Source organism: Prunus mume, linkage group LG2, assembly GCF_029339155.1.
Source record: "Prunus mume cultivar Tortuosa linkage group LG2, ASM2933915v1, whole genome shotgun sequence".
Classification (NCBI taxonomy): Eukaryota; Viridiplantae; Streptophyta; class Magnoliopsida; order Rosales; family Rosaceae; genus Prunus; species Prunus mume.
In genome coordinates, this window is record NC_142699.1 from 17,219,266 (window position 1) to 17,245,572 (window position 26,307).

Consider the following 26,307-nt stretch of genomic DNA (forward strand, 5'->3'; position numbering starts at 1 on the left):
ATGAAAGTCCACTTTGACCAAAAAAAAAAAAAAATGTTTCAATATCACTTGTATAATAAAATAAAAAAATATAATTGGTAGATGCATATACACATGTGCGTCCTTACTTTTGCCACACGTGATTATCATTTCAAAACGTTGTTATAATGCTAGCCATATCAAGTTGTGGCAATTAATTCCATCCAACTGTCTTCGTAGAGACAGCATGTTATAATTGGCCTGGGCACTCTACATAAGAAATGGAAGCCAAACCTAGCTAATAGCAGCACACCACCGGTCCACCGGCATATAAAGATAGAGAGCATATATATATAATAATAGTTTGCTTAAAGAAAATGGCTTCGAGTGGAGATGGTAATAATAATAATAGTAAATTGAGTTTAGACTCATAAAATTCATTTTTAATCACCTACAATTTTTTTCTTTATTTTTCTATTGATGACTAGGATCCAAGTAAGCAAGTTACCTAATCTAGCTTAAACTATGATTTATTCTATTTTTTTGGATTCCAAAACTACCCATATTTACAAGTTAGCGTGTTATGTTGGAGATATAACTAATGACATACATTAAATTTGAAAAGATCTTCAAATGATTGTAATGGATGTAGGAATTAATTTAGAAACTTATTTGAAATTAAATATTAAATTCAACATTAACGTATTAGTAATGTTTTGGTTTATTTAATAAAATATTTTTGAAAAATATTTTGATAATCTATTTATTGTTTGTTTTATGAATTTTTTTTTTTTTAAATGAAACTACCTTTTCCTAAATAATAAAGTTTTAAGGGAATGACAACCAAAAGAAATGGGGTGATTGATATGCCAATCTGCACGTCATTTAAATTTAAAATTGGATTTTACACATATATATAGAGTAATAGATAAAAATTAGCATCAAAAAATGAAATGCATTTTAGTAATTTTTATAATAGGAGAATCATGTTAAAAAAGTCGAATGGCAATATGATTGAAGGGTTCATACATCAAGTCCAGTAAATCTCTCTTATATATATATGTATGGAGATAGCAAGTACCTAAATAGGGATAAGCGAGAGCGGTGTCGATCAAACTTCCAAAGCTTGACCTTTTCAAGAAAATCATGAAGTGATTGCCTATTTGAACCTATCTGCTAAAACTGAAGAAATCATATTTTCTTTCCTTCCAGAAGTATCTTTGCCGCAATAAATCACTTTCATTTACTATAGTGGCAAACATTAAACAAAGATCCTACACAAAGCCGCAAGTAGATTGAATTTCAAGTGAAACCAGCTCAGACGGGATCCACAAAATCCACAAGGCGAGATTTCTTTACAAACCAAGGTTGACCAAACCAAGGCGAGCGAGGTTTGAGTCTCCTCCAAGTATGGAAAACCTCATTCACAATGCGATCTCTAGCCCACCGGCCCTCAAAAAACCGTCACTCCTCGTGCATTTACTCAAAAGCTGCATAAGGTGCTCGAATACCTTTGGTATCGATTTACAAGTTGAAGCTTAACGGTCCATTGGTATTTTCTATCTCGTAGGCGAAATAAAGCCTCGGCTGTCCCTTCATTTCAATATAAGCATTCAATATATATTTTTTTGTGTCTAAAGAACAATTGTCCTTTTTGACTTTCAGGATTACTATTTTTATATTACTCCAAGTTTATTTCTGCTAAGTAGCTTGATAGGGCACGCTCGCACACCAAAGAAAGCCGACTGACTTGTTGACCAGTTTATGGTTCTCAAGGCAGTGGGGAACTTTGCCCTTCCATCATAGGAGTATAGATATCTAAGAAATAGTAAATAAGCTCTTCATTCTTTTAGATGAAGTTGTTCACCACAATTGATATAGTTATATATTGCGTACAATTCATTTGCCTATAAATTCCGATTCAAATAAAAATACTAGAAAATCAAATTCTCAATTATTCCAAATCAAAATATGAAAAATCTTGAATCTTAGTGCATCGTTCTCAAAGTCTTTGATATTCTAGGGTAATACGCTCTTTGGATTTATCTTATAGCTTTTGTAGTTGTCCAACACATGTTATCCTTCCAAAGCAGTAAGACTCACCAACTTGTTTGCTTCATCTATTTCCACCTTTTCCTTTAAAGTCAATATATATATATAGTTTATTAGCTTGAATGGAATCAAACGACATATATACATATTCCAGTAGTACATATATACGTACCTACGGTGTATTTCCAAAGCTCGACAGGACCAGAAGTTTCAGTCACTTTCATCATCACAATATTAGACTAAGCTCATTTACTCAACTGGTGTACATATTACCTTATTTCCATTTTCAACATTTAAGTAAATGTCTTTGTCCTTTTACTTTCATTTATTTTTATATTACTCCATTTATTTAAGTTTACAATGTAAATAAGGAAGTACCACCCATTTGGATTCAAATAAAAATACTAGAAAATCAAATTCTCACCAAATCAAAATATGAAAAATCAATCTTAGTGCAAAATACGATTTATGCTAAAAATGATGGCTCATTAAGTCAATATATACTTGAATGGGGTCACTACTCACAATATTAGACTAAGGCCCCGTTTGGTTCATGGGAAATGAGACTTAAGAATGGGAAATTAATTGCTTTTCCATGTTTGGTAAGTCCAGTAATGGGAAATCGTTTCCTAACCCATGGGAAAGTAGGAGGAAAGTGAAGCATCCTCCCAACTTGGGTTCTGTTTTCCCTCCTCATGGGAAAGTTTGGGAAAATGAGCCAATATAAAATAAATATTTTTCATGACCATTTTCTCCCCATTAACAATTTAGAATTACAATATATCATCAAATGTGTGGGAGCGATTTTCGTCTCACTAGAATATTCGCCTAAGATTCCTTCGTCTTCTTTGTTTCTCTTTCTCTTTGCAAAATAGATCGAAGTAAAGGACCACACCCCGGGGTGTTGTCCAAAGGTCCCTGATGCCTAAGTTAGGTAGGGTGTTTCAAGGAAAACCGGGTGGCCGGAGCCTTATGTAAGAGAGAGAAAGAAAATGGTGGCTAGTTTTTGAGAAATAATTTCTGCAGAGTTTTAGTAGAAATTTAGACATACCTCAACCCTTATGTGTGGCCATCTTTTTATAGTGATCTCGGAGGCTAGGGTTTCAGAAGAATAATTCTATAGATGGAAATGAATTATTCCTCCCCAGTTTGGAATTAATTTGATTAATTTGGGATTTGATTTATTAGGATAAGTCAAATCCCCAATTGTGGTAGGAATCAAATCAATTCCCAATTTAATTAGGTAACTCCTCATTTAATTGGGAATTGTGGTAGGAATCAAATCAATTCTCAATTTAATTAGGTAATTATCAATTAAATTGAGTAACTCTCAATTAGGTTGAGTAATTCCCAATTAGGTCAAATAATCCTCAAATGGAAGAAATTATTTTACCTAGGGTTTTGATTTAATTCGGTTCCCACAAAATGCATTCTTTTTTTATTTGATTTAATATGGGTATAATTGAAAATTTATACAAACTTTGTTTTCCATTCCTACTCAAAATAAACATGGAAAAGGAAATAAAGCGATATCTCCCGGTTACTTTCCCAGATTACCAAGCGTGGGAAAAAAATATTCCATTTCATCCTGGAAATGACATGAAAATTATTTTCCCTCAAATTCATTCCGTGAACCAAACGAGGCCTAAGGGACACCTGAACTGTCGGTAGCTAGCCACAGTGTATTTTATGCATTACATGCAAAATGGGATATTTCAACCGAATCTTAGAACTTGTGGTGGCTATTTGAGTGGCAGTCACACCATGAAGCAAATAAATAATGCATTAGATGGAAACTGCAAACTAAAATTGGAAGACTACTCCGCAATTCAGCTTTGGCTTTGTCCAATAATTATCCCCGGTCTTTTTTTTTCAATGTTTTTCAATTGTTAAGTATTAAGGCTATTTGTAATTGATAAAACGAATGGTGAGCAAAAACTGGACAAATCGCACCACTCATGTTATTTTGTATATGTGATAACCATAGTTATCAGACAATAACATCAATCAATCTTTTCTTTTGTTGAAACATCAAATTGTGGCAAACGAGCTTCCAGCTGCTGCTTCTACTTTTCTACTACTTTTAGCTTGTGTATTTTTCATCTACAAGGCTAAGCGTTCAATGTGAAATTCGAATCCAAGCACGCAACATACTTAAAAAAAATTTATCTTTTAAGTACTTTGAATCCAAGCGTGCAACATATACCAGTTGGATATTGTTGATTTTTAAGTCTATTTTGTACTTGATATATGAATGATGAGCAAGAACTGGAGATATATATATAGCACACCACGCATTTTATTTTATATATGTCATAACCCACACAGCTAATACATCACAATATATCACATATGAAATCCCTTCATGCCACAAAGAAAAACTTACATAAAACAAAGCATTACTTATAATATTGACCAGACAAAGCACGCATTAACATACATACATGCATATATATGCTTTTGATATTCGATTATGCCTTGGCAAAGTGAGCATCAAGATCCCTGACAAGGGTAACCATGACACCAACATATCTATCTGGAGCTTCAACATCCTTATTCCGTTTCTCATAATGAATCGTTAGGTTGGCAACGCTAACATTGCCCTTTTGAGTGAACTGAAAGATGCTCTTAAAGCACTTGTAATACTTGAACATTTCTCCGTCCAATCCAGTCAGAGTTGCCGCCTTGTTCTCGTCGTCGTACTCGACCTTTTCCTTGAATATTCCAACTTCGTCCCCTATCACATTTAACAAAAATATATATATAAGCTCGTCTTATGATGTTTTTTTCATACCCATATGATATAGTTAACAACGAAACAGAAAATAATTAAACTTGTCCTAAGTGGGTTCACCATATGGTTAGTTAATTACCTAGATGATAATTCCAGATCTTAACAGAGCCATGCGTTTCCCAATCTCCTTCATGCAACTGAACGCCTTTGATATGGCCAGGAGAAACATTTGGGATGAGATGGCCTTGACCCTTGAAGATTTTGTAGAACTTATCAGCGGGTGACTTGAGTTCTATTTGAGTCCCAATAAAACCGTGCAGAGCCATGCTTATGCTTATCAGTTCTGAAATTTGATATGTATAAGGCAGAATGTTAAATCAACGCATAACTTGGCTTCTCCTTAAATACAAGTCATTACAGTTAAATTGCCTGATATTTTATATTATAACTTTAAGCGGTAGCAGGTGCTTGCTCATGATGAAACTCATGAAACACATGAAACACATTTACTAATGATCACAATATGTGCGGAGAAGACAAGTAAGGTCATCTCCAACCATAATGGGGCTATACTCATATTTTCATTTCTCTAAAATACAACTATTCATGAATTGCCCAGACTCAAAATGTTTTTTCCTCCAATACAGACTCATAATTTGAGTCCTCAGATTTATTAAATTGGTTAAGAATGGTTAACATGGTAGGTATACATGTACTATCTATACATCAAATCTAAATTTTGGACCCCAAACAAAACCCTACCAAATTTAATTTCTTAATTTAGTTAGAGTATATCAGTGAACTTGATTAATGGAGCTAATCCACTTTGAGAACGTAGAATTTAACATTCGTATTTATTTTTTTGTCAAAGTTAGGAAGGAGAGGGGAAACTCACACACACGATTATCTTAAGAACTTGGACTCATGACTGCTTGGGAGTACACAAAGACCTGGATTAATCCAACTAATTAACGCCACAATATTTTTTAGGCATACATGCAAAGTGGGATATTTCAACCGAATCTTAGAACTTGTGGTGGCTATTTGAGTGCCAGTCACACCATGAAGCAAAAAAATAATTCATTTGATGGAAACTGCAAACTAAAATTGGAAGACTTCTCTGCTATTCAGCTTTGGAAATATTTTTGCTCACCACTTTAATCTAAGGTGTACCTTCACCATCACTTCTCAACACTTGACACGTGTCATTGGCATAACTATAGTTAACTTTTTACTTTGTATGTATGGAACCATAGTTATGTCATTAGACACGTGTCAATGTTGAAAGGGTGATGAGGGTACACTTTGAGTTAAAGTGGTGAGTTAAAATCTCTCATTCAACTTTGGCTTTGTCCCATAATTATCCCCAATCTTTTTTTTTATTATTTTATTGATATTTTTTTTTTCTTCAGTGTTTTTCAATTGTTAAGTATTAAGGCTATTTGTAGTTGAGATAACGAATGGTGAGCAAAAACTGGACACATCACACCACTTATTTCCTTTTAAGAAAAAGTTAATTGAACATTTTCGTCCAAACCAGTTGGGTTGTAACATGTTATAATTGTTAAGTATTAAGGCTATTTGTAGTTGATATAAGGAATGATGAGCAAAAACTGGACCCATCAGCACACCACTCATTTTATTTTATATATGTGATAACCATAGTTAATACATCACAATATCACATATGACATCCCTTGACACAAATACATAGCAAAGCATTTTTTAACTACTTGTAATTAAACAAAGCACGCATTAATTAACACGATAATATAATTCATGAACTTTAACGATGAACCAGCAAGCAGTACGTAGCTCTTTTTACCGTTGCATGCTTTTCCTCATGCCTTGATAAAGTGAGCATCAAGATCCTTGACAATATTTACCATCAAACCAACGTACTTGTCTGGAGCTGCAACATTGTCATTCAATTTCTCATATGCAATCGACAAGGTCGCAATGCTGCCTTCATCCTTTTGAGTGAATTGATAGACAGGCTTAAAGCTTTTGAAATACTTGAAGACATCTCCTTCCACCCCATTCAGAGTTATGGACTTGTTCTCATCGTTGTACTCCACCTTTTCCTTGAATACCCCGACTTCGTCCCCTATTTCACAAGACATAATTGTATTTTGTTAGGTAGGGAATTAAATATGTACACCCGCTACATGTAAGATGTATATAGATGACCTTACCTACTGAGTAATTCCAACTCTTAATAGAGCCATGTGTTTTCCAGTCTCCTTCATGCACCTGAACTCCTTGAATGCTGCCAGGAGAAATGTTTGGGACGTGGTGTGCCCGGCTCTTGAAGATGTTGTAGAACTTCTCAGCTGGTGCCTTAATTTCTATTTCAGTCTCAACCTTACCTTTCATAGGCGCCATGTCTATCAGTTGTTGTGATGATACTCAGAATTAAGTATAAGTAGCGATCGATGTGTGTACAAGGCAGAATGTTAATGAACATAATTTGGGCTCCCCTTAAATACAAGTGAGAGTCTGAGTGACGACACCTAAATGGTGCAATATTTATTAATTTATTGGATAACTTTAAAAATATTGTGCTTGAAACATGCATACTTCATGAATCACATGAAACACATCAGCACATTTATTTTATATAAATTATTGAAAATATATTTTATATGAATTCTGATTAACATAATGATTGCAATCAGGGGCGATACTACCCTAAGGGCAGGGTAGGCAGCCGTCTATTCCATTTTTTGTCAAACCAAAAATTACCCAATACCCAATACAATCAAATTTCTTCTGCCTACTCAAACCCAACCCACCAGGAGCGGTCCTACCCTAAGGGCAAGGTAGGCAGCCGCCTACTCCATTTTTTGTCAAATCAAAAATTACCCAATATCCAATAAAATCAAATTTCTTCTGCCTACTCAAACCCAACCCACCAGGGGGGATCCTACCGTAAGGACAGGGTAGGCAGCCGCCTACTCCATTTTTTGCTAAACCAAAAAATACCCAATACAATCAAATTTCTTTTGCCTACTCAAACTGAACCCACTCAAATTTTTCCCTTTAACAAAAACAATAGCCCAGCCCACTCAAACTTTCTCCTTTAACAAAAACAATAAAAACAATATAAGCATGTGAAAGTTGTATGAAGATTTTTTTCAATGTTGACTAACATTGTGAATTTTGTTAGTGCTTCTACTAAGCGCCGTAATGAGTTAATTTCATTCGAAAAGCTAAACTCAAAGAGTTGTTGGATTCTGGGGAAATTGAGACAGGTAGAAGACTTAATCAAGGTCGTAGTTTGAAACGAGTTGGAGCCACTCGTTGGGGATCTCACTTTGCCTCTATTACAAGTTTGATGAGTTTATTTAAAGAGACTAAAATATTTCTCCAGGAAATCAGTGATTATGGACCTAACCAACAATTTCGTGGCAATGCAGAGAATAACTATATTGCTATGATGTCATTTGAGTTTGTGTTTTCATTTCTTTTTATGGATAAAATTATGGGATTGACCAACTTTCTTTGTCAAGTGTTTCAGACAAAAACTCAAGATATTGTAAGTGCTTTAAACTTTGTTGAAAACACAAAATCACAGTTCTAAGATATGAGGGTACATGGTTGGGATGATTTATTCATGAGTGTGATATCATTTTGTGAACAACATGGTATTGATGTTCTTGATATGAGTTTTCATTATATGATGGGCACACTTCATTCTTGTCAACAAAAAGATTTTATTACAGTTGAAAATTACTATCGCGTTGATGTATTTAATGATGTGATAGAATGCATGTTGAGGGAGTTAAATGACAGATTTCCATAGCAAATAGTTGAACTTCTTATTCTTAGCTCAGCATTGGATCGTAATTCTTTCAAATCATTCAATATTGGGCATCTATGTAAACTTGCTGAGAAATTATATCATGTTGATTTCAGTCCAAGTGACTTGAAAGCTTTAGAAATTGAGTTGAGGTATTTTCAAAATGATATGCATCGCCTTCCCTACTTTAAGGACCTCACCACTTTTCCTCAGTTATGTCAACAATTGGCAGAAACAACTTTGGCAGAAAACTACCATTTGCTTTACTGAGTTGATTGGTTGGTGTTGACTCTTCTTGTTTTTGATAGTAACAGAACAAGCTTTTTCATGTATGAGAATTATTAAGAATAGACTTCGGAGCACCATAGCTGATGAATTCCTTGCTAATTGCATGATTCTCCACATTAAAAGAGAGTTTGCTAATAATATCGATAATGAAGATATAATTGAGGAATTTAAGATTTCTAAGCCTCATAGGGTAAAGTTTTAGATATAGTTTAGTTTTGTGTTGCATTGCATTACATCTTGTTTTTCGGTTAGACTTTTATTTATGTATAGATATGCATATTTGAGGGTAAAGCTCATTATATCCCTCCTAATTATGTGTATCTTTTTATTTTTATGAATAAAATTCACTCGTATTGTCGAGTTTTTAAGTTAAGTTTCGCTTACTTGACTTTTGAATCATGGATCTGCCACTAATTGCAATATGTTTATATGACCAAATAAAGGTTTGCCTATCGTTCTTTTACACAGTATTTTAAGTTTCCAAGTAAACAAAACGAAATACACGACCGAATCCACGGTCATTATGACGTTTTGAAAACCGTCGTTAAATCAACCAACATCAATTATGAAGGTTTTTCACCGTCGTTATTTATTTGTAAAGACAAGGGTTTTATTAAAAACCGTCGTTATTTTGATATAAAGATGACGATTTTTTTTTTGTAAAAACCGTCGTTGATTTTATATAAAAACGGACTTTTTTTCTTTTTATAAATATTTTTGGTAAGAAGAGTGTTATTGCTAGCTCTCAACATCCATGAACAAGTGCAATTACTTTCGGTTCATCACCGGGTGCAGGACAAATATTAGCCAAAATCTTCTATTAGGGAAAAATATTGTATTTGATATTGTTATATCTCAACTAATCATTTGAACTTTTAGAATAAAAAATATTTTCCTTTTCAATTATCACATCTTTTTCATTTGGATTTTACTAATCCCTGATTAGGTAAAGTGAATGCTGGACAACTGTCCGACGAAAAACTCTCTCAATTCATAGTTAGTGTACATGCGTGCAATGCGAGATCTTCAATTCATATCCACATCGTAAAATGTGTTCATGCATGCAATGCCAGATCTTCAAGCCTAGAAAAGAAAGATACTTATGAGTTATAATACTTCATATATCAGAGTGCAAAAACTACGAGAGAGAGAGAGAGAGAGAGAGAGAGAGAGAGAGAGAGATTAATAACCCTTTCTGAGATGTAAAATCAACGAAAACCCAATTATTGCTTTCATCCTCACCAAATCTAATATGCAGACCTATCCCAGCCCATTCTTATAAACTATTTGGCAATAAGAAATGATCAAATGGGCAGACAGGGATGATCCACACCTGTCAAATTCGACAAATCTTTAATAATATAAGGACAAACATTTTAGAACTGCGATTGATCAGCCCCACACAGCCATCATTTATGGTACGTATATAATAATGTATAACTTTTTCCCCTTTGGGTTTTCGTTCTTTAATCAAAAGTCACACCAACTCCCATTTCCAAATTTTAAAATAACCACCCTAGTAAGGCATATGGCGTAAAAAACTTCGAGAATGATAGATACCTTTTGCACTTGCCTTTATTTATTTTTTATATCAAAAATAAATTAATGTATTTGAAAGATCAATAATTTAGTTTCCAAATTCACATTATCTGTCAAATTATTATATTTTTAAATTGGCTATTCAACTGAATAATGACCAAATTAATTAAATATACAAATGGTGTGTGTGTTGTTCCCATCCTCCAGCAAGACCTAGATTTCCCATTAATCAACGGAGATGAATTTAACTACGTTACTTACGTCGTTGGTTTTGAGGGGAAGGGTGCTGTGCTGGTTTAGCGTTTGACTAGTTGGGTTGGGTGCTTATTGCACTGCCGGCTGGGTTGAGTTGTGTTTGCTTTGGATTAGTTGTCACGAGTTTCGTCCATACATTATTAGGGCATTTTTCAGTGTTGCTTATGGAATGGAAGAACGTGAAAACTTTTTTCTTTGTGGAATCTATCATTCATTCGTCGCATCCAGCAACACTTTCTTTTCTTTTGTCGATTGTTAATATTAAAGCAAACCAGCAATTCCACAGGGAAGAAGGGCAAAGAGATAAAGAGAGAGAGAGAGAGAGAGACGAAGAGGGAAGAGAGCTCAAATGATGAAGGAAAGAGCTTACAGCTGCTTCTACTACTTTTTTACTACTTTTTGTTGGCGAGTCCTTACTTAGTTAGGATTTTGGTTCCTTACTATGTTAGGATTTTAGTTACTTATCATTTATCTAGTCATATTATAATTGAGATATATTTCTTATTATAATTTATATATATTTTCTATTGTAATTTAGATATATTTCTTATTTTATTTAGGGTTAACACATCTTCGTACTTGTATAAATACCTCCATATTGAAAAAGAATAATAATATGAGAATATCTGAATTTTTTCTCCTACTTTGTTTGACTCTTTTAGCTTGTTTCTTTTTCTCTCCTCCTCCTCTTCATCTACAAGGCTAAGTGTTCAACGAGCCCTTCTCTTCAGGGGGAGAGAATGAAAGAGAAGTTCTACGTTAATTAACTCAAGCACGCAACGATTCGTCTCTACCTACTTCAACTATACACCTAGCCTATAATCCTAGCCCGCCACCGCTATCTATCTTGCTACCATGTTGCGCATATCTTGCTACCGTGTCTATGTTCTACAGATTGTTCTATCTTTGTGTTCTACCTTCCCTGCGCGTGCTCACGTCTGCATGCGTTGCGCTTAACATATATGTCCGTATTGTCCCGTACCTATCTTATGTTGTTTTACCTTACCTATTGCCGTGCTCACAGAGGTTTCTGTGTTCTACTATTGTTTTTTTAGGGTTTGCTCTTGTGTTTTCGCTGCAAACTTTGCTTTAACTTGTTTCTATAAAAGACCTTCTCTACAATTGTACTTGATTGGGCCTGCATATCTTTGCCAACTTGAAGGGGAGTGTTGGCGAGTCCTTACTTAGTTAGGATTTTGAGCAAGAGATTTATTTCCTAACTGGACATATATAACACATCTTTGTACTTATATAAATACCTCCATATTGGATAGCTGACACCTCTTTTAGCTTGTTTCTTTTTCATCTACGCTATCTTAAATTTCCAAGCACGCAACGTACTTCAAATTTTTTGATCTTTTATACTTTGAATCCAAGCGCGCAACATATACCGGTTGGATATTGTTGATTTTTAAGTCTATGTTGTACTTGATATATGAATGATAAGCAAGAACTGGACATATATATATAGCACACCACGCATCTTATTTTATGTATGTGATAACCCACATAGCTAATACATCACATATGAAATCCCTTCATGCACTTGCCACAAAGAAAAACTTACATAAAACAGAGCATTACTTATAATCTTAGAAAAAGCACGCATTTAACATACATACATATGTATGCTTTTCATATTCGATTATGCCTTGGCAAAGTGAGCATCAAGATCCCTGACGAGGGTAACCATGAGACCAACAAATCTATCTGGAGCTTCAACATCAGCATTCCTTTTCTCATAGTGAATCGTCAGGTTAGCAACGCTAACATTACCCTTTTGAGCGAACTGATAGATGCCCTTAAAGCTCTTATAATACTTGAACATTTCTCCGTCCAATCCAGTCAGAGTTGCCGCCTTGTTCTCGTCGTCGTACTCGACCTTTTCCTTGAATGTCCCAACTTCGTCGCCTGTCGCATTTATTTCACAACAACAAAATATATATAAGCTCATCTTATGATGTTTTTCTTCATACCCATATGATATAGTTAACAATGAAACAGAAAATAACTAAACGTGTCCTAAGTGGGTCACCATAGTTACTTAATTACCTAGATGATAATTCCAGATCTTAACAGAGCCGTGCGTTTCCCAATCTCCTTCATGCACCTGAACGCCTTTGATATGGCCAGAAGAAACATTTGGGATGAGGTGGGCTTGGCCCTTGAAGATTTTGTAGAACTTATCAGCAGGTGACTTGAGTTCTATTTGAGTCCCAATAAAACCGTGCAGAGCCATGCTTATGCTTATCAGTTTTGAAATTTGATATGTATAAGGCAGAATGTTGAACAACATATAACTTGGCTTCTCCTTAAATACAAGTCATTACAGTAAAATTGCCTGATATTTTATATTATAAGTTTAAGCGGTAGCAGGTGCTTGCTTCACATCATGAAACTCACGAAACACATGAAACACATTTACTAATTATCACAACATGTGCGGATAAAACAAGTAATAGAGGTTTTGTTTACAGTGTTTCTTTTATTTTTTCTAATTTTATTTTTGAGTTACAGTGGTGGCCGACGCTCCAAGAAAGCAAAGACTGAGTCAAAACAGTTGCTAGACTGTCCCAAATGAGAAAGTAATTACTAATTACGGAGTGAATCAATCTCAAAAAAAAAATTGTGAATACTATGCGGTACATCTTATATTATAACACGTGTATAAGATATATCACATAATCATATTACTATAATATTCTATAATATCTCAATATAATGGTCCACATTTGCATTCAATTTCATATCTTCATTGATATTTTTAGAAGGCAGAATTTAAATATATTCACGTGAACGGTACCAGTACTGCCCAGTAAACCTGTACGAAAAAGATCTATATAATATGAGAAAGTATTGAGTGTCGGCAAAGGCATGTAATGTATCAGCATGAATTGACAGTCGTGTAGTGAACTGTTAATATTGACATTCGCTGAAATTAGAATTATCCATTCATAATTATAAAATGTGACTCATGATATAATTATAAAATGTGACTCTTGATACTCGAGAGTTCGTTTTAAATATTTTTAATTCGACAATCGTGAGCTATAATGAGAATTATGAAAGCTACTTCCACTTAATTAATTATAATACAAATTTATAAATAAACATGTATTTATAAAAAAACCCAAACACTATTTAAACATAGAAACACACCCAAAATCAACAATTGTATATTTTTTGGGTGTGTTTATAAATAGATTTTGAGTATGTGTAATGATGGGTTTTGGGTGTGTTTATAAAGTGTTTTGGATATTTGGTTTTTTTATAATTTTAGCCCCTATTTTGGGTGTTTTAGTGAAACTCCCTAATTATAATTCACTTGATTTGCTTTCATCATCACCAAAATCTGGGCAAACCCCACGGCTTAAGACAACTTGGCAATAAGAAAATAGAGATAATCAAGTGGCCAGGCAGGGACGAATGATCTTACTCATCATACATCACCAGCATTATTAAGAAATACTAAATATTATTATAGGTACACACTTAAAATTTATAATTCTTTTTTTGGTTTTTTTTGGTGGCTTTTGGGCTAATTGGATTGGTTCTTTATTTAATCAGAATATAAAAGTCATTACCAACTCCCATTTCCAGAATTTAAAATTAATAGCTCGCAATAATTTGAAGAAAGAAGCAATATTGTCGCAAAAATATTCTAGTTTCGAAGAAGCACCATATTTTGCCATTCCTTAAATAATGTATGAAGTAATCTGTAATTGTGCATGTCAGCAAATCAGCATATGTATATACATACAAGGCTGAGACTGAGAGCCTCAACCATCCACCCATCAGCTGTCCAAAATTGAGATCCAGTTAACAATTAAATAATTACAAGGAGAAGTAAAATGGATTATACAGAATTATCTTTGGAACAGATGGGATCTTGCTCCTCACTTATTTAGCATATCAGGAATATCCTTTCTGGAACTAACAGTAACTGGAGAGGCAGAAAGGCGATTGTGTTTATCCGAAACCACCGGGTAATCGAGTTTCTTACTGTCCTTTCCCTCTTTGTAAGACTTTGCAGGAGATGTCGATCCAAAGATCTGTACTGTTAAGCTTCCACCTGCAGATAAAACAAGAACCAGACATGTAAATGCATATGGAAAGCAACCACTAATAATTATAAACATCAACTAATCAGTATTTCCCTGTTTGAGTTTGAATATTGGTACGCATTAAGGTTAACTTGTCAAACTTTTAGCCAATAGAACATCTAGTTGACAAACCGACTAGTTGAGTTCTCATTTCAAGCAACAACAGGCAGGTGCAGGGTTTCAGAAGCACATCTTTAAAATCATTTAATAACAAAAGAATTTAATTCTTCTATCCTGGGAAAGAGCACAATGAAGAGGATATGTACGTTCCTATTCCAATAAAATCATTTAAATTTTAACTCATGGATTTTTAAATAACATACTGAACCTAATTATTGAAATTCTTATTCTTCTCAAGCTTGAATTTGACCAATTTAAGCTTTACTGAAATCCTATATAACCACGTAAATACTCAATTTTACTAAGATAAAAGCTGGTTAGAAGGTGAGCAGCAGATGTATAATCTGAAAGTAGATATGTTAAATCATAAGCATTGCACCTACTAATGGTAAGGTAATATTTGGTAATTGGTAGTTTAATAATAATAGCTGAATTTACTTTACCTAGCACCAGTGCAGCCCCAATCCAACCAGTAGTGCCCCACCTTTCCCCAAGGAGAAACCAAGCAAAACCAGCACCCCAGACTGGCTCCAAGCCATAAATTATTGCTGTTTCTGTGGCTGATACATCACGCATTGCGGCCATCTGTAAAAGTAATTCTCTATTTTAAAATTTAAGCTAAAAGCGTTTCAAATAATGCTTGGGATTTATTTGGTTTAGCAAGAGCGTAAGGAGTATCCTCAACCAGAGGTCCTATAATTTACAAATGTTCATTTCGTATTGGACATAACCTGTGTATCCAATGAATCCCAGGAAACACAGCAACGCAAGATCAAATGGTTGACAACCTCAGATGAGCATTTGCACATACCTCTACCCATAAGCATAGACCAGTCGAGAATATGCCCGAGTACAGTGCAGGTATCCATGGAAACACCACCATCCACTCCCAGAATATCTTCCACGTCCACAATGATGGGTTACAACCTTGGAGGCCCCCGGACCCTGATCCAACGCAGTACCACATTGTTGACATGATAGCAACAACGCATACCTAAATGGAATCTTAGAACTTTAGAAGACCACCGATGAATATTAACAAGTAGAATTCATTCCATATCCAACAAACATGGACATAATGACAATACATACTAACCTCATAACCAAGCAGAGGTAAGAAATTTTCTCTTTTCGTGTTTCTTGAAATGTGTTCAGTTCTTAACATATGGACACCAAAAAACACGGCGCTTAAGAAGTTCAACAAATCTCCAACCTGAAAAGGTTTGGTTGCATGCAATTTTACTAAGAGCAAGAGAGAGAACGACCAACCACCAATTATATAAAAAATGACAGATGATTCTATAAACATCTTATCAAGTGTAAGACAACTTACACTGGGTGGAGATCCGCTGGATTCCAGCATTGCAACTCCTATGATAGACATGAGAGCTCCAAACCAGGTATGAGCGGGGACTATTGCTCCTAACATACCATCAAGCAATGGAACTATAACTACCTGTTAAATTCACCCAGAAAATGCCAACATTGTACGTTTAGGTACACCCAGTAAACAATCAATTTGCACTCCTATATATGCATAGAAGGTTAATTAAGAGACTTACAGTGAACATGGATATAAATGATGCGCGACCGGCATCTGATGTTAGCAATCCAAGAGCCTGCATGAGATACCCTAGACTGACCCAGAAACCCAACTCAATCCCTGCATTACGGGTATGAATATCACCTCGTGCTCGGAACACAAATGGGATGAATGGAATGGCCGACACAGCAAACCGAACAACAGTAAAGGCTGCTGGGTCCATGATCGCTTCCACCTCTTTCACAACCGAGAAGTTACTGGCTACAAGAAGTGAAAAAGATGAGTGGAACAGATTAAAATTGTGATTCATGCACTTTCAATACACCATACGAGCCTGGACTTCATAACCCAAATAGCTTTCACTTCCAGAGGTTTAAAAGGCTGCAGTTGGTTTGCATTATGGATCAGTGATTAAACTTCTTTTGAATAATAGAAAATAAGTTCTGCCAACTCAATACCAAAGAACGGTAAGCTATTACTTCCTAGCAGGAACATCTATAATTTTCACTTGTGATTGAACAACGAGTTCTTTCAAGTTTCCACACTGACATATTTGTACTTTCTTATTGATTCTCCCACTAAAACTCTAAATCATCTTTCTGTTCAGTAACTTCACTTGCCCTTTACCCTATATTTTTCTTGAGCTACCATTACACATTGTTAAATGTAACAAATTTTTGTTCTTTTCTTTAATTTTATGAGCAACCAGAAATAAGGCAGAGATTACTTATGGAAATATTACAACTTTAATAATGCTCAACTTTTAGGGAGAAAAAAAAATAAAAAGGAAGAAACTTTACCATAAACAACGGTGATAACGTTGAGCAAAATGATGCTCCGAACTTTCTTAGAGGCGAAAAATATCCTTCGCCACAGAGATCGTTTCCCAAAGAAGGACTTGAAGCTTAGGGTCGTTTTTCTATTTTCGTCTTCAGATCGATTTCCATTTGAACTTTTACCTAATTTGCTTGGATTCGGACTCGCACTATCCAATTTCAGGGGCTTTCTCAGTCCCTGCTTGGCGGTAGATTTAGAGCTACTAGAAGAAGGAGAAGAAGAAGAAACCGTGAAACGAGGTCGTTTTTGTGGAGCTGAGTGGAAGGAAGAGAGACTCGAGGAGTCAGAAGAGCATTTAACTGTGGCGGTGGCGTGGGTCGGTGAGTTCCATGACCATCCACATGGTGATTGGGCAGCCATGGCTCAGAGCCTGAGAGCGCTGAGCAGTGCAGAGGACTGAGAGAAACTTCTCGCTGTGGCTGAGAGAACATTTCACCCGCTAGACACGAAATTACTGAAATGCCCTCGTATTTTCAGCCGGACAAAATATCTGCAGCGTATCGATGAAATGTCAGTTTAGTCAAATGGCAGCTAAAAACGACAACGTTTGGGTCCTCCTCTGTTCCTCTTAAGAACAACCAACGACAATTCGGTTAGTTGAGAGAATGAGAAGAGTGATGCAAATACCATGGAGCTCCAGAAGAAGCCATTGCATGATGGGCATGACCAAGCTTTGGTTCAGTCTCTCACTTCAACCACTTGCCTCAATTCTCCAATTTTCTTCTCTCACCCAAACCCAAAACCCCTCCAATCCACCAATTGCTCTGACGAAGCAAGTCTTCACCACCCTCTTACAATCATGCTCTTCCTACCCAAACCACCTCAAGCAAATTCATGCCCTCATCCTCACCACAGGCCTCTCTATCAAGAACAGCCTCATCACCCAACTTCTCACCAATCTCACACTCTTGGGGACATGTCCTATGCCCGCCAATTATTCGACCAAATGCACAAGCCACGCGTTTTTCTGTGGAGCACCCTTATCAGAGCCTATGTCAAAAATGGTATTTTTACGGAGGCGGCTTTTGTTTATAGACAAATGCACCTTCTGGGTGTTCGTCCTGACCAGTTTACTTACACGTTTGTGGTCAAGGCATGTGCTGAACTGCCCGAATTATGGGCTGGATCAGCTGTCCTTGCCCATGTGGTGAAATATGGGTTGGAATTCGTTGCTATGGTGAGGACTGAGCTGATACTAATGTTTGCAAAATTCGGAGAATTGGGTATGGCGGATTTTCTATTTGAAACTATGGTTGAGAGGGATTTGATTGCTTGGAATGCTTTCATTGCGGCTTGTGTACAAAATGGCAATGCTGGTAAGGCTCTTGCATTGTTTCGCCAGATGGATGTTGCTGGAATTAAGCCTGATGCTGTTAGTGTTGTGAGTGCCTTTTCAGCTTGTGGTCAATTAGGGTGTTTGGAGAATGGGCAAGAAATCTATGGGATCGTGAGAAAATATGGGATTGTTTGCAATATAATTGTTGCCAATGCACGGCTTGATATGTATGTGAAATGTGGTAGCATAGACATGGCTGAGGCGTTGTTTGACGATATGCCTCAGAGAAATGTTATTTCCTGGAGCACTATGGTAATAGGGTATTCCATAAATGGGGAGAGTGAAAAGGCATTGAATATGTTTTCGAGGATGCAAAAACATGGAGTGCAACCAAACCATGTCACTTATCTTGGAGTTTTGTGTGCATGTAGCCATGCTGGGCTTGTAAATGAAGGCAAGGCTTATTTTAGTCACATGGTCCAGTCTGGTAACAAGAATATTCGACCAAAAATAGAGCACTATGCATGTATGGTTGACCTTCTAGGCCGGTCAGGACATCTTGAGGAGGCCTATAATTTCATAAGAAGTATGCCAATTGAACCGGATTCTGGGGTGTGGGGAGCTTTATTGGGTGCCTGTACAATCCACCAAAATGTTGAACTGGGCCAGCATGCAGCTGATTTACTTTTTGAAGTAGCTCCAGATATTGGTTCATATCATGTCTTAATGTCAAACATATATGCGGCTGCTGGAAGATGGGATTTTGTTGATAAGGTGAGGCTCAGAATGAGAAAAAGAGGTGTTAAGAAAATAGCTGCCTACAGCTCCGTTGAATGTAATGGGAAATTCCACATTTTCTATGGTGGAGACAGATTGGACCCGGAGTCATCAGAAATATATGAGAAGTTGGAGGACTTATTGAGAGAAGTGAAGAGTATAGGTTACATTCCAAATACCAGCTCCGTGTTTCATGATGTAGACATAGAGGAAAAGGAAGCCACACTGAACAGTCACAGTGAAAAGCTTGCCGTTGCATTTAGTCTTATAAATCTAAGGCCTGAATGCCCAATTAGGGTGGTGAAGAATCTGAGGATTTGTGACGACTGCCATAGTTTCTGTAAATTTGTTTCTAAAACTACCAAAAGGGAGATTGTCATGAGAGATAAAATCCGTTTTCATCATTTTAGAAATGGTGATTGTTCATGCAACAACTTTTGGTGATCGCAAGAAATACTAATGACTGGCATATGGTGATTGAAGAAGAACCAAGGATGAGCTCATAATAGATACTAGCTATGGCTCGAAGGTGACTATTATATTGCCTACGTCAATGTACCTGAACTAGTTTGTGCACTTGCATTGACAAAGTATCAACAGCAACAGATATCTTATATTTGGCGATGCTGAAAAAGTGGACTTCCTACGTGAACTTCTGCACGGCACTAGGAGGTTTGAGGAAAGCAATTTTTTTGGTGGAGAATGTTTAATTTCAGTTCGTATACATCACCAAGGAATTTTGACTCAGATTGTGAAACAGTGCGTAATGTTTGCCACAAAAATCTCATCAAGATCCTTGGCACTAGAATAAACGCCTAAAGGAGCCTTGAGAAATGGCTTTACTCTCACAGCTGTTTTCAAGATAGATTGCAGAGACTAAAGGTAGTGGTGGATGTTGCTTCAATATTTGCATATCTCCATCATGGTTATTCAGTATCTGCCTCGCTGTGATAAAAAGCCAAAGCATTGTCCTTCTTGAGGAAGGTATGGTTGCACCTGTATCTGACATTGGCATTTCCAAACTCTAGAAACAGAGCATCTACAATACTAATCAAGACTGTTTCTACGATTTGGATATATGGCCGTGGAACTATGTGACGTTTCTAATCTATCATCTAGGTTATGACCGTTTTCTTCTTCATTTGGATATGGTTTTATTATTTTATTATGTGAAGAAACCCATTTTGAGTTCAGCAATGAATGTTCTTATTCTTTCTCAGAGCTTATTACAGAAGGGGGGTAGTATCTACAAGAGGTAACGTTTGCAGTTATGGCATAATGTTAACAGAAATTTTCACTAGAATAAAGCCGAAAGATGAACATTTTGCAGGAGAACTGGGTTTGAGAGATTGGGTTGGTGACTCATTACATGGTTCAACAGTTAAGTTGGTGACACAAATTTGCTAGGCAATGAAGATGATCATTTTGTTGAACGAGAAGTGTATATCTTGTGTCTTTAGACATGGCATTCATCCAAGATTCACCTGTGGAGAGAATTGATATGAAATATGCGGTGACAAAATTTACGAGAATAGAGGACGATTTCTAGCAAATATTGGCTTTGAAGTAAAGAGCCAAGCAATGTTTTTGGTAGTTTTCTTGTTTGTTTCCTCTATGTAAAGACCATGTATGCATCTGTACATTGAGCACTTTCAATATACATGTCCATTAACACTTGCAATATTAGCTTTGTTGGTCTTTACGTGCCTGCATTTTTGCCTCTCATCTGCTACGAGACCCCTTTATCCTCTGTGAGTTCCCCAAGCCCCTTCTCAGTTTCCGCCCCCATTTTTTTTTTCTCATCCCCTCCACCTGCTGGTTCTTTATTTTGTTTTTCCACCTGATCTTCGGTTGCCTCTCAGACCCAAAATTTCATACAAGTATATAATAAAAAATCCTCTCCCAAGGAAATTTTGGGTGTGACACACATTTTCCAATAATGTTACACTCACAAACTTTGTTGAATTCAACTTTATAAAGTTGTACCTCATTATAATCTGGCATATTTAAAAATAAATAAATAAGTGTGCTAGTACTTTATAATTAGACTGCATCTTGTTGTCAAGGACTCAAGTGGGTGCAGTTACTGTTTTTAAGGAATAAAGATATTAAAGTCAATAAATCAATTCATGAGAAGAAAAGTGGGATTAGAAGATGTTCCTCTTTGGTAAAAAAAAACAAATTGTAATTAATCGTTAAAGATTCAAGGGACAAACAATCAATGAAAAGTTGAGAGTTGTAAAAGCAATCTCGTTCATTATTCTGCCATTCTGGTTTCTCCTGCGTATCTATCAACTTACGAGTCGACGACCCATATAATAATAATAAAGTCTCTTTTCAAGCTGCCCTCTCACAAAACAAAAGCCAAATTTATACTCATGCTATTATAACAGGATAGCAAAACAGTACTATTTCAGTTGTAACTTAATTTTTCCCTATGCCACGACATGCCAACTTTCTAACTTCGAAGTTCCATGCATTTACTACTCGAAGGGTAAAGGGACCAAATGCCCAGATATCATTCTTCCAAGAAACATGTCTTTGTCGTTAACCGAAAGGAAATACCAACAAAACCCTGCGCTGCTTTGGTCAATCAGTGCAAGCAATTTTCTCTCCATTTTGACTCCCAAGGTCACCATGCCCATTTCTTCCTAGTTGTTTGTTAGTGCATTATCTTATATTATTATGTTCCAACTTGGCTCTGACCCAAAACAAAACCATTGACGCTAGCTACTTGCCTTCTTTTTTTCTTTTTTTTTCCTATTTTGTTGAAATTGATGCTGCTTTGGTAATGGTTGGCTTAAACAAAAACCAATTATCACTAACTAAATATATCCACAATCCAATCGACCATCACCAAGTTGTAACTTGTAATGATGAAGAAGGCGGTCTACATTGATAGCATTATGTATGTATCAAGTATATTTTTGGTGGTTGATGATATTGTGATGAACTTGGCTTTCAGCCAACTTGTCATGTGGGGACCTTCCTCGGTTAATGCTACTATTTATATACCACATCTTTATATTTTATGTTTTAATTAAAATTATTTAATATTTTCTTTTCTTTTATGATTTATTCAATATTTGTTTTTCTAATTGTTTTAATTAAAATACACTTAATTGATTTAATTGATGTAACATATAATATGGACATGTCACATCATATGGTATAGAAATGTGGGATAAAAATATGGTAAGTGTAGCATTACTCTTTCTAAATTGGTGAAGAAAAAAGAAGATGACCATATTTATTCAATGAAGATGTTGATGGAACCAAATATTTAAATTAAAATTTCAAAAAAAAAAACCCTAGCTCGCGATGGAATGCAAAATCTTGGGGTGGGTGGAAGCAATAAACGGGTTTTATGGGAGTTGACAAAGAGAGAGATGAGGTAGTTGCATTTCGATCAGACCCTCTTTAACTCACACATTTATGAATGATTCCAAGCAAACATTCATCTCATGGGGAAATACCACTTTCCCCAAAAATAATAACCCTCGACATCTTTATTAGGTGAGAAGAGAGATAGCTACAATCTTTTCATTTTTGAACTAATCAAAAACTACTTAATTAGATTATTAATTTATTATAAACTTTTTTGTTTTCTGGCCAATTTTGATTTGGGGTGGCGAGCTGTTTTTTTATTTTTATTTTTATTTTTATAGGTTTCACAGATTCAGCTTACACAACTCATTCCAAGGAAGTTTCTATGGGTTTCTTTAATTGTTGATCCAATCTTGAGAGGTTGAACTTTGTTTTGTCCACAGGTGACATTGAAGAACAACCAATATATATTATAATCCAAAGTGGAGCTGTGGCTGCCCTTAATAATTTAAGTCTAATAAGAGCACCCTCCTCCTCCTCCTCCTGCCCCTGTAGTAAATGTAAAATAAAGGCAAGGACGAGATAGAATGGGTGGTGATGGGTCGGGGAGTGAAGTGCCCGGAGGGCTCTGCTCCATGCAAAAACTTGAGCAGCATTAATAACATGTTGGGGGGAATAGAATAGAAACCCTAATAAGTCCTGACTGAGGTGAGGAAGCGTGTTGGCCCATAGAGACAGGCATCCTCATTGGAAGAAATAAAGAAATGGGTGCATTTAAGTCTCCAAATACAGATGAGGACTTCTAGGAACAATCAATCAAAATAGTCCCACACCCCAGCCAATAAAATATCAATTTCTACAAACCCAGCCTAGCTAAGCTACCTAGTTTTAAAGCTTTCAAGCCCTACTTGCCCACGTGTCTCGTTATTAAAAGTTGATATTTTTCTCCAATAGTGCAGTGAGGACCAATGGTCAGGATCATTTGCTTTGAATCAGTGCTGGGTGATTAGGTCTAATTATATTTTGCACGCCTCAGTAATAATGCACAATCATGGAGAAGGAGCATTAATTGGACGGTCGGATCTGCGTAACCAAACTAGTATTAGACCCTGTAGTACTATTGTTAGTCTGGGATTTTGATTTTCTTCAATGTTATATGTCTAGGGTTATGGGGGTGCTGGAAATGAATCATGGCATGAAAGAATTAAAGGAGGACAGCAGATGAAGAATAATAACTATACGTGCAGAAATGAATTGAAGCACAATTAAATGAATGGTAAAGAGAGAAGGTACAGAAAGCTGTAAGAAGATGACTGCAAAAAGAAACAAGAGCATTAACACTAGCCTCCCCATTTTCTTTCTCTTACCACTCCCAGCATTGCTGCCTGCCCTGCCCATAACCTCATCAAACACTACTGAAAAAGGCTAAAGCCATGCTCTCATTCTTTCTACCTAATCAAAACAACAAAAACAAAACAAAAACTGATAACATAAAACATGTTACAGCCTTTTTCACTTGATGAGAATTCTAGCTAACTATAGCTAAGCTAGTAGCATTCAACCCTAGCTACTAGTACTGGAATACACAGGAGCAGCAGCAGCAGCAAATCAAACCCCAACCAACCACTGATATTGAAATTTCAATATGATCAATTAGTTGTGAAGGGGATTTGGACCTGTATGAACTATTCTCTTGTCATCTCCATATAGCTTGTCCGGACCACCGTTGATCCCCACAAAATGATGAACATCATGAGATGGAGTACTTGAAGGTGCATAAAACGATACCTTGCCCAGGAAACGGGTTTTCCTTGTCGGGGACCTCATGAACCGGCCACCACCCAACTCATCACCATGACTGGTACTGGTTCTACTGGCAGAAGCCACCAAATTACTTGTTGGAGCAAAAATTAAAATGACCAAGAAGAAGAAGATTGCAGAATTTCTAGCTTCACCAGGCCCATGTCTGCTTCCTCCTGTTGTTGTTGTTGTTGTCGCACTACTACTTTGTAGGCCTTCTCCAGCAGCAGCAGCTCTCATTGCACCAACTAAAAATGGTAATGGCAGAGACTAATAAAAACCATAAAAACCTTGATGTGAGCTCTAACTAGCTTCTACTGTGCACTACGGAATTGGGGTTTTTTCTATTTTGGGTAGTGATTGTTGAGTGAAGGAGAGAAGAGAGGAAGCTTAAAAACCTCTGGTGGTGCAATTCTTCCTTGTCTGGCGGGTCTACGCTAGGCACATGATCTTGACCCTTGATTCCTGGAACCTTCTTATATTTCTTATTTCACTTCTTCTGAAAAACTTGGGAGTCTGCACCTTTTACTCACCCCACCACTCACCACTGCTTTGTTTTTCCTTGCTTTGCTTTTCGGTATCTGTTTGGTTTTTTTTTGTGGGGTTTGATGTTGTTGTACATATATAAATATAAATATATATATGTATATTTATAATGAATATCATATATGCTGCTGGCTTGGAGTTGGAGAGGGTGTGGTGTGTGGGACTGTCCAGTATTAATAGCCGTTGTCCCCGGAACACTTTCAAATCTAATCTATGTACGTTTGTGAAAAATGGAGCATTTCTAAACCAACTCGGTGGCCGTACCATCTTTCGCTTGTGCACAGAAACTCCTTATAAATTATAATTTATTATATAGGGATTTTACTCTACTAGCTAAGTAAACAATAAGCACGTGCATTAACAACATATTATATTAGCATTAGTAAATTTTATTTATAGAGTATAGTTTGGTAATGGTAGGTAGTAATTTTGGGTGTGTTAGAGTAAACTTGATAAGGTGTAAACGTAGGTCTTTATCCGAGTCATGATTGGAAGCGTGTGATATTTAATCAGTCACATTCAGATTTAGTACTGTAGACCAGCCCATGCAGCTTATAGCTTGCCACCACCAAAATTGGGAATGCCAGCTCACTCAACCACCACCATACAGGAACAGGAGGAGAGGAGAGGGCCTACTTCATTTCATTAGCTGGGAAGGGAGACCAAGACTAGCTAGTCCACCGTGATCAGATCTTGTTCATGATAATATAATATCAATTTCAACGGTATCAAGTCAAAACAAGCAAGCATGATTGACTACATCAATGATCAATCTGTGATCGTCAACAAAAATAAAATCAATCAATCAATCAAAGGTCTTGATTTGAATCTTGTCTCACGTTCCTTAAAAATAAATTAGGAAGTTTCATTAAAACTCCCATAATGAGAGCTAAAATTATAAAAAATTCTGCACCGCCCAATTTCTTGTGCCTTGTTTTTAGTGTTTGAAATAAATACATGTCTAAAATTGAGTTTATTTATAAATTTGTAAATAAATTAGCCTATAATTTTTAAAAAAGATTTAATGCGGGTAGTTGTGTTCCATAAAAATAGGATTTATTATATGATTTTTTTTTTTAATTTTAATTTTTTAATATAAAAATGTGAATTTACTATATTATCATTGTTTAATTAATAATTTCAATTCTTAATATTTGCATTAACCAATAACATTTTCTGATATTTTGAATATTTCATTCTCTATCTTTTGCTTTATGTATAAATTTGTAATAGTAGTAAGGCAAATGAGTTAGACGAGTTGACTAGAGTGGTAAGTCCGGTCCTTACACCCATATTCGATGATTGTGGATCTAAATATGATACAAAAGACACACAATGGGCCACCTTCGG

General features: G+C 36.0%; 5 protein-coding genes across 6 annotated transcripts; 1 reads left to right on the forward strand and 4 right to left on the reverse strand.

Annotated features, from left to right (window-relative positions):
• Positions 1–4,291: 4,291 nt before the first annotated feature.
• On the reverse strand, positions 4,292–5,137 carry LOC148919748 (MLP-like protein 328). Its single transcript, XM_008245157.3, has 2 exons — positions 4,884–5,137; positions 4,292–4,747 (listed from the first exon to the last, which is right to left on the reverse strand). Exons 1-2 carry the CDS (start codon positions 5,068–5,070, stop codon positions 4,482–4,484), a joined length of 453 nt encoding a protein of 150 aa, XP_008243379.2. The 5' UTR covers positions 5,071–5,137; the 3' UTR covers positions 4,292–4,481.
• Positions 5,138–6,366: 1,229 nt separating this feature from the next.
• On the reverse strand, positions 6,367–7,206 carry LOC103341611 (MLP-like protein 31). Its single transcript, XM_008245158.2, has 2 exons — positions 6,940–7,206; positions 6,367–6,851 (listed from the first exon to the last, which is right to left on the reverse strand). Exons 1-2 carry the CDS (start codon positions 7,127–7,129, stop codon positions 6,586–6,588), a joined length of 456 nt encoding a protein of 151 aa, XP_008243380.1. The 5' UTR covers positions 7,130–7,206; the 3' UTR covers positions 6,367–6,585.
• A 4,888-nt stretch (positions 7,207–12,094) lies between these two features.
• LOC148919749 (MLP-like protein 328) lies at positions 12,095–12,922 on the reverse strand. Its single transcript, XM_008245159.2, has 2 exons — positions 12,681–12,922; positions 12,095–12,539 (listed from the first exon to the last, which is right to left on the reverse strand). The coding sequence occupies exons 1-2, from the start codon at positions 12,865–12,867 to the stop codon at positions 12,274–12,276; spliced, it is 453 nt and encodes a 150-aa protein (XP_008243381.2). The 5' UTR covers positions 12,868–12,922; the 3' UTR covers positions 12,095–12,273.
• A 1,371-nt stretch (positions 12,923–14,293) lies between these two features.
• LOC103341609 (uncharacterized) lies at positions 14,294–17,726 on the reverse strand. Of its 2 annotated transcripts, none has more exons than XM_008245156.2 (7): positions 17,195–17,726; positions 16,414–16,655; positions 16,185–16,307; positions 15,948–16,064; positions 15,663–15,845; positions 15,295–15,436; positions 14,294–14,700 (listed from the first exon to the last, which is right to left on the reverse strand). In XM_008245156.2, exons 1-7 carry the CDS (start codon positions 17,589–17,591, stop codon positions 14,525–14,527), a joined length of 1,380 nt encoding a protein of 459 aa, XP_008243378.2. In that variant the 5' UTR covers positions 17,592–17,726; the 3' UTR covers positions 14,294–14,524. The 2 variants fall into 2 exon arrangements, with proteins under 2 accessions (XP_008243378.2, XP_016652025.2); XM_016796539.2 differs by having other exon boundaries at positions 16,414–16,651; positions 17,195–17,336.
• Positions 17,727–17,859: 133 nt separating this feature from the next.
• On the forward strand, positions 17,860–20,965 carry LOC103344150 (Tetratricopeptide repeat (TPR)-like superfamily protein). The gene is made up of 2 exons (XM_008247774.3): positions 17,860–20,403; positions 20,505–20,965. The coding sequence occupies exon 1, from the start codon at positions 17,860–17,862 to the stop codon at positions 19,726–19,728; it is 1,869 nt and encodes a 622-aa protein (XP_008245996.2). The 3' UTR covers positions 19,729–20,403; positions 20,505–20,965.
• Positions 20,966–26,307: the final 5,342 nt, after the last annotated feature.